General features: G+C 44.6%; 1 protein-coding gene across 1 annotated transcript; it reads right to left on the bottom strand.

Moving 5' to 3' along the window:
* Positions 1-557: 557 nt before the first annotated feature.
* HEBP2 (heme binding protein 2) lies at positions 558-8,528 on the bottom strand. Its single transcript, XM_081296475.1, has 4 exons — positions 8,186-8,528; positions 7,537-7,672; positions 6,651-6,831; positions 558-1,432 (listed from the first exon to the last, which is right to left on the bottom strand). Exons 1-4 carry the CDS (start codon positions 8,375-8,377, stop codon positions 1,234-1,236), a joined length of 708 nt encoding a protein of 235 aa, XP_081152601.1. The 5' UTR covers positions 8,378-8,528; the 3' UTR covers positions 558-1,233.
* Between the last annotated feature and the right edge of the window lie 555 nt (positions 8,529-9,083).

The raw sequence follows: 9,083 nt of genomic DNA, 5'->3' as shown, positions 1-9,083 counted from the left end.
ATGTGGGTTGTTCTGAGGGTCGAATGTGATAATTCAGGTGCTACACTAAGAATAGCACATCTAGAAGGCAATGTATAAACATTGGCTATGGAAATCATTAACTATAAGGATGTTGGTCTACTGCATCTGGATTAGGGAGACTAATTTTAAAAGATAATGTTAGGGTTGAAAGGACCTCAGGCATCACCAGGCCCATTCAACCCTCTGGATACTCACATCTCCTATGTAAGCAATTGTCTCCTGAGAAGTGACTGTGTGTCCTGTGCTTAAGCAGGCAATGACAGAAGCAGTACCACTCGTGGGCAGCTGTGATTGTTGGAAAATACTGAGCTCCAGCCTACTTTTCTCCCCCACTCCTAAAGCCACCATCCCCAGGAGCCCACAGCTTAGGTACAGCCCTTTCCACAACTGGCTTCCAGGGACCAAATGTGATTTTATCTTCCCTAGGACAAGCGTTTTCCAGCACCATTAGACAAGGACCTCTATCTGCATTTTACAAATCATTTTGTAACTGTGGAAATATGACATGAAACAATCTAAGAACTCAAGTAAATTCTTAAATTATATGTCTGTATTTATTTCTTTAATAAGTATTTATTTATTTGGCAATGCTAAGGATTGAACCCAGGGCCTCATGGTTGCTAGGTGAGCTCTCTAACACTGAGCTACATATCCAGTACAAAACATGCCTTTATGGGATGTCATACAAGACAGGAAGTCCCTAGCTTCATAAACGTATTCTCTGTCACTGAATATAATCAACACTTTTGGGTAAGAGCTTTCTTGTGCAGGGGGCACTGTGCAGAGGCTCAACAGAGATTGTAACAATGGCAGCCGCAAAAGACAATTTATTTTTGTGTCCAACTGACTCTCGCCGGGCCTCCAGGACTGCTGGCCTCATAGCCCCACACAGGATAAATCTTGAATGTCTTTACTGATATTATCTGGAAGGAAGAACAACCATGGACTCAAATCCAAGCAGAAGAAGGCAACATAATTGTGATATTGTGAACAAGACAGAAGTTTGTGACCCATTTACATTTACAGACTTTGTCCCATTATCTGAGTATCTAAACAAAGCTTCAAGCATTAAGAAGGCACATTGGAAATAAGCTCAATTCATAGTGGTACTCTCAAGTTAGAAGATACCGCACACAGCTTTACTTCTAGGAGGGGTTGGTGTCGGCAATTAGAGCAAAGCGTGCCCCAGGCAATGAACTTCCTTTCACTTTCTCATTCAAGTTCTTTGGAGGGTTCACTCTTCTGAATCAACCACACTTCATTGTTTCTGTTGAGCAATTTGAAAGGACTGTTGTAGCCAGCGGTATAGAAAACCTTTTCGTCAAAAACTTTCCCTTCTTCCCTCAAAATGCTTGCTAATGTCAAAAGCTGTTCTTGATTCTTCTGGGCACTAGAGAATCCATCGAAAGACCTACAAAGGAGAAAATAAATAAGCATGAGTGATTTCCTTACTGACACTAGAAGAGCAGGAGCTGGTACCCTAACACTGGATACAGTGCAGCTTCTAACCACTATGCTGACACTTCTGGTCCCACAGCTCCCAGTCCCATATGACCTCGAACCCACTGAGGAGAACCAGGACGACACCTAGGTCCCATTTGCTGACAGGCAGATTTGGAACTTACAAGATCTCATATTCTCAAACCTGTGCTCCTCAAACTTCACTGGACATAAGAATTATTCTGGAATCTATTAGAAATACATTCAGGAGATCTGCGGAAGGGCTTTAGAATGTATGTTTAGCAATTTCCCAGATATGTGCTGATGCTCCTGGATACAGAACCACACTGGAATCCCTTTAGATACCCTCTTTCCGTTTCTTTCCCTTTTTTAAAAAAATTTCTTTCTTCCTTCCCCTCCCTTCCCTCCTTCCCTTCCTCCCTCCTTTCCTCCCTCCCTCCCTTTCTTCCTTCCTTCTTCCTTCCTTTCTCTTTTCTCTTACTCTTTTACTTTCTTCTCTTCTCTCCCCTCTACCCCCAAGGTCTTACTATGTTATCCCGCTGTTCTCAAATTCTAGGACTCAAATGATTCTCCTGCCTCAGACTCCCAAGTACCTGGGACAAGAGGCACATGCCAGTATGCCCAGATCAGAATGTCAATTTTCCATTGAACAATTTCCCTGTTTTTCTCCTTTGGGCAAAAAGTAGGCACTGGGTTACAGATGAATATAATTAGATATCTAGGGGCTGGGGATGTGGCTCAAGCAGTAGCGCGCTCGCCTGGCATGCATGCGGCCTGGGTTCGATCCTCAGCACCACATACCAACAAAGATGTTGTGTCTGCCGAGAACTAAAAAATAAATATTAAAAACTCTCTCTCTCTCTCTCTCTCTCTCCTCTCTCACTCTCTCTTTAAAAAAAAAATAATAATTAGATATCTACACATTTATACTCTAATGAAAGAGACCAATATTTATTTAGGCAGCTCTATGTACCCCAAGTAGAAGTAACAGTGGCAGAATCAAAGTTCTACAGGAGCACTGAAGATATGATTAAATTCGGGGTAAGGGGTCTCATCTAAGTTAGGCAAGAAATGGAGGATGAACAAAGAAAGGGAAGGGATAAGTGAGGGATATAAAGAGTACAACACATTTTCATAGTGAGGCATAAAATAAAATCTGAAAGGTGAGTCGAAGCCAGAAGGAAGAACCTTAGTCTAAGGCCTTTTGAGGTTATTGAAAAAGATGTTGAGCAGACAATAAGCTGGTCAGATCGGGGTAAGGATACAAGCAGAGAGATGGAACATAGATTGGAGGGGAAGAGCTAGGAGACTGCTATAAAAACAGGGAAGAAAAGATTTAAATAAAACGAGGAAAAGAGTAAAAGTTGAAATATAAATTTTAAAGTATGTAAACAAAAACATTCTGAGATTATATCATGACCTGGCTGAGCTGCTCGCTTATGAGTACAATGAATTTGACTTTGAAGGTTAAAAATAAGAAACACTGACAAAATTATTCCTAATTTTTTTTATATATAAGTTTCATAATCAATGGGCCAATGAAAAAAATCAGTCCTAACATGAATCATACAAGCAAGATTCAGGACCCAAAGAACACAAACTATGTTGATTTTATTCAACAATTTCTTTCCTGTGCCTGAAATCATTCCTTTTAAATCCACATTGAATAAATGTAGGCATCTCTGTATTCATGTGAAGACAAAGTGAGCTGCGGCAGGAGAGCTGATTCAACTCTGCTTTGTACACAGAATACAATTCTGAGCCTTGTGTTAAGTAACATTTTGGATCCAATATTATTTATTTTTTTAATGAACAGTCAACACTATATTCAGCCTACAGGAAATTTGTTTTCATATTCCACTTTTCCCTTAAATAGGAATCTTGAAGACACTAATTAGAAGTCATCTTGTGTTTTCTGAACACTTGTTGTACAAGGATCTATCTGCTGCTTTATTCTGTACACATATCTGTGTACCCCCAGCCCCAAACACCAATCCTGCTAGGAGCTGGAGCATATGGACATGGGGACAAGCTGTCATACTCTTAAGGAGTTTATAAGTAAGTCATTTTAACTGAGGAGAATAACAATAGGAGGAAGGGCATTCACAGGGTGAATTCCAGGTTCAGCTCAAGGGCCAAAGGACACAGCCCTTTGTGGAGATAAGCACTGCAGGCCAGAGAAGGTTTGGGGATTAGGGAATGCTGATTTTTAGAGCGGCTTGGTTTGATCCCTCAACTTCCATCCCTAAATAGAGATGTAACAGGTAGGGAAGCCAGAACTGGAGACAGTCACTAGATTTGAGAGTCCTTAGACACGGGGAATTGAAGCAATGTGAGAGGACCATCCGCAGCAAGTGTGCCATGAAGATCAACAATGGGCATCAGCAGTGACTCAGAGATGGGAGACCAAGGAGGAGACCATTGAAGCAAAGAAACAGGAAAGGAATGGTTAGAGAGCACATTCTTAAAGGATAAATAAATATTCAGGAAACAGCTTGGTCAATACATGGATGCTGTGGGGGTCACAGGGAAGAGGACATAATCGTGTGACAAATGTATTGCTGAGGATGACAAGAGCAGTTTCCAAGGAGACAGTGGGGGCTGCATCAGACTGTGATGGTTCTGATGAAACCCCAGATGGAAATAAGGAACATGTTATTGGAACCTGAAAGAGAACTGAACCTTGTTATAATGTAGCAAAGAGCTCAGCTGAACTCAGTTCATATCCTAATGTTATATGGAAGAGCTTAGAAGGGATGAAATAGGATCGTTGGGTGAAAGTTTTTCTGAGCACATGAAGATGTGGCTTGGTCTCTATTGAATTCCTACGGCACAATACCAGAAAGGAGAAACAATTTAAAGACAGAATTTTCTTTTTCCTTTGGTACTGGAGATTGAACCCAGGGTCACTTAATCACATGGAGCCATATCCCCAGGTCTTTTTTTCTATTTTATTAAAGACAGGGTCTCACTGAGTTGCTTAGGGCCTCACTAAGTTACTGAGGCTGGCTTTGAACTCTTGATCCTCCTACTTCAGCCTCTCAAGCTGCTGGGATTACAGACATAAACCATTGTGCCCGGAACCTAAATTTTCAGATAATTGTTAGTCTGTCCATATTGAAAAAAATGAAAAAGCTTGTACAGGAGAGAAGAATAAAGCCAAGCAATGCTTTGAAAAGGAAATTATTTTGGCACTGTCATCCATACTGAAGCCAGGACATATTCTCTAAGAGTGGCTCCAAAGGCATTTCAGAGGTTAACCGGGGGTGGGGGGGGGTTCCTCTCCCATCCCAGGCTCAGAATATCAACACATGGGAGAAGACCCATTTCAAAGAAGGGGCTTCCAACCCTTTAGGACCTTGGAGCTCAACGCCTAACACCACCTCAAAGTTCTACTCCCTGCTTTCCAAAGTGACACTCCTTGACCACTCCAGGTTCAGCTCAATGGGCCAATGTGTGACATAGGCCAGGATGTCTGGCCCGCAGGAGGGCACAGGTGATAGATCTTAGCAGCATCCAAACAGTGCCATCTCTGCTAATGTATGGAGTACACAAGCCAAGGGAGTATGGCCACCTCCACTTAGATCCTGAAGGATGGAACTACCCAGAGCCTCAGGTACATGAACCAGACAGAGGGCCACAGCAAGGATGGGACCACCACAGAGAGTCACCTATAGGGCAATTCCTAATGGAACTGTAGGAGCAGGGCACACCAGACTGGTAGAGCTACTATTGTGCAATTCCAGCCTGGAAGAGCTGCAGGTAGCTGACCACAACCCATGAGAGTGGCATTGGGGGTAGGGCCACCCAAAGTTATGGTGTAGGGCTACTTGAAGTACTGGGAACCCACTCCTGTCCAGTAAAGCTTCAGAGGCATGACCTCCACTCCAGGAGGCCTGGAGGGCAGAGTCTTGAGTCAAAAGAAGATTAATCCTGCACCTTAAGATTTGGGTCTCTGTTGAGACCTCTTATTCATTTCTTCTTCCCTATTTTTCCCTTTTGGAATGTGAGTGTCTATCTTATGACTGCCCCACTGCTGTATTTTGGAAGCAGAGAACGTTTGATTTCACAGGCTCACAAATGGAGAGAATTTGCCTCAGGATGAATCATACTTGAGACTCACCCACATTTGATTTAAAGGATATTTAGATTAGTCTTTTGAGTTGATGTTGAAATGAGTTAAGACTCTGGGCATTACTGGGATGGAATTAATATTATTATTATTATTATTTTGTACCAGGGTATTTAACCAGTGAGCAACACTGACAGCCCTTTAAATTTTTTTTTTTTATATTTAATGTTTTGAGACAGGGTCTTGCTGACTTGCTTAGGGCCTCATTAAGTTTCTGAAGCTGGCTTTGAACTTTCGATCCTCCTGTTTCAGCCTCCTGAGCTGCTGGGATTACAGGCATGTGCCACCACACCCAGCTGAAATCAAAGCATTTTGTATGTGAGGAGGACATGAACTTTTTGTGACCAGAGGTGGAAAGCTGTGGCCTGAATGTTTGTGTCCTTCCAAAATTCACATGTTGAAATTTTAACCACCAATGTGATGGCATTAGGCGGCAGGACTTTGGAAGATGATTAAGTCATGAGGGTAGAGCCTCATGAATGGGATTAGTGCCCTTATAATAGGGTCCTAAAGGAGTTTATTTACTCCTTCTACCATGTGAGAACGAAGCAAGAGGTCCCATGTATGAACCCACAAATAATCCCTCACCAGTCACTGGAACTAGCAGTGCCATAAACTTGAACTTCCCAGCCTCCAGAGCTGGGAAATTTCTGTTTCTTATAAGTTACTCAGTATATGATATTTTGTCATAGCACCCCTAATTAATAAGATAGGTATCATGTACTGTTTTCTAAGGTATTTTTGTTCAGGTTTACCTGGATTGCAGGTAAGAGCAGCTTTATGTTTGGGGTGATATCGTTTATACTGTGTTTTATATGTGGAAGTCTGCAGTAGACTTCTCATTAAATGAACTGATATATCTTGCAACAGACTTTATTAATATTTAAAACGGGGCTAGTTGGAAAACTTCATGAAGCATGTTAGGCCTGTTTTTATGAAAGAGTGAAAAGCTTGTTGGAATTGCGCAGGAGCTAAACAGCAAGAGTGTGCAAGTAAAATTAGCAGACTGCAGGGCTGTAAATTATCTACCACTTACCGCACAAACACAGTCATTTCAGCTCTGTCTTCAATGAAGACATCTGACTCTGAAGGCCGCGGTGGATCAGATTGCTGTTCCGAGGGGATGTATAGGGAGATGGTAATGGTAGATTCACTAAAAGGACCAGAGCCAGGCTCCACGAAGCTTGTCACTGGAGCTGTCATCTTTATTTTCATCTCTGTGTCATAAAAGTGAAAATTAAATCTAGTGGACATATGACTGCTTTTAAAATTTAACCTATTCTTTATCTGAGTTTCTTAATTTACTTTATAATTCTGATATAAATATTTACCTTCAAGATAATTTGTTTCTTTTTTAAAAAGGCCAAAAAGACTCAATTATTCAGGGTTCACATTAAACCTTTCTATACTATTGATAATTTTGGTTAATAAATTCTGTACTTTCAGAGATATAAGGGGAATGTGGAGATAACATGGTCTAGTTAATCCTATTTTCTTTACAGTTCAGAAAATGAGGTCCAATAAGCTGAGAGGCCTGCCTAAAAATATACATATTTATTTTGGCCAGAGACAAAAGTTATGACTTGAGACTTGAGCCTCTTAATCTACCATCTTCCTGTCCCCTGGTATATTTTTCTGTATCAGTCACCAAATTATCCTGAAGCATTAGCCCTGGGAAAGGACTTCTCACTAGTTAGGCAGAGCCACAGTTCACCAAAAAGACAAGGAGAAAGGTTGAAAAGTACTACCCAGAGGTACCCTCCTCTAGTCCATGCGAGGGTACTCCAGGAGCATCCTTGTGTGAAAAGATCAAGTCTTTGATGGTATTTCTATTATAAAGGATATTTCTGTAAAAAGCTAAAACTCTTACTTAGACCCAGGTCTCAATCATCACATGCACACTAAGTTACAATTGCTCTTACCTTTCTCATTTTTGCCTTGAATGTAGCTGTTCAGTTTTGTGAAGCCAGTCTGGATGGCTGAATCCCAGTCCTTAGATTCAACACTAGTGCTGACCCACTTGGCTGGCCCATAGTGTCGGGTCTCATAACTTCCGGCCTGAAGGGAAGAGGAAACTTCCCAAGCAATTCCAAGACAGTAGGACATGGGATGCCACAATTTAGGTATCTCGGTCTTTAGTCTTCCTGGAGCGGTCTTGCCTAGGTGTTGCTGGGCCCTAAGGTCCTGGCTCTTTAGGGCCAGGCCTAGCCTCACCGGGAGGTGTCCCTCTTTTGTGTTAGGGTTGGCGACAGCCCCAGCTCCACAGGCCCCGAACCTCAATTCAAGTTCAAAGAAACAGGCATCCATGAGCCTGAGGGTCCCACAGTAACCAGTAGGAAGTAACCAGTTGCCCCCTACTTCCCAGGCCCTAGACAAGAAGCCAGGGTGTGGCCTGCACCCAGGGACACAGCTAAATGACTGAAGTTTTTCTGTTTTAGGAGCAGGATCGCAAGTTGGGACTAGGACCATCTGTAGAAAGGGTACTTTTTACTTAACTCCACGGGACCTTCAGGTCTCACTGCAAACCAGCCCGAGGCTGGGATTCTCTCCGCGCCCATGAAAGGCACCTACCTTGGAACCCGCGTCGTCCGGGGCCTTCCAGTCCGGCGTCTCCACCGCCTGCTCCTCCGTGACCTCGGCTGTCCCCAGGTCTGGCTCGAGAACCTCGGCCATGGGCGGCGCCGATACTGGGAGAGAGCCGGTCCAGCTGCTCCCCAGGGCCCCGGTCCCCGTGCTGCAGACGCGCGGCCTCCTGCCCGCCATGCGGAAGCGGGAGCCCGCTGGACTCGCTCTGGTCTGGGCCGCGAGGGGGCGCCGCGACCGCCAGGGGTCCCCGGTGTAGACCCGGACTGCTCGGGCCCGGGCTACGCCCCCTACCCGGTTCCGTGCCCAGTGGGCCGGGAGCCGAGCCGGGAGACTGGACGGCAGGGCCCGCTTCTCCCGGCTTCCTCTGGGGGCCCCTCCGGTCACCGCCCTGGTTTTGGAGAGAGGCGGCACAAGGAGGTGTGCGCTGTGAGCAGCCGAGGGTGGAGGACCGAGCTGCAGCTGGAGCGCCTTCTGTGTGACCGGTCGGGTCACTTCCCACGTCGCCCGCCCGCGCTGGCGGCCGCCTGACTCTGGGTTTCACTGCGCCGCCCGCACGGAGAGAGGGACCTAGAACTTCTGCAGACTCCTGACCTCGCTGCCGACGAGCGGCCCAGCCAGGGGCGAGCGGCCCTACTCCCACCTGGAGGACCGCCTAGGTTCCTTTCTAACCCGTCATGGGAGGAAATGGTGGGGATCCAGCGACTCTGGGTGAAACCTGAACTTGCCCTTGCCCTTTCTAAGAAAGGACCCCAAACCCTCCGAATCATCTCGCCAGGATCAGGGATTCCGGGAGGGCAGACTCTAGTTATTTTGAGAAATTTTGGTTAGAAGTCTTATTTTTTTCCAAGAGATTTATTGAGCTAATTCACATGTTATACAATTC

The sequence above is a fragment of the Spermophilus citellus genome (assembly GCF_964194105.1).
Source record: "Spermophilus citellus genome assembly, chromosome: 5".
Lineage (NCBI taxonomy): Eukaryota > Metazoa > Chordata > Mammalia > Rodentia > Sciuridae > Spermophilus > Spermophilus citellus.
The sequence above is the reverse complement of the archived record's forward strand: the minus strand, read 5'-3'. Positions and strand labels throughout refer to the sequence as shown.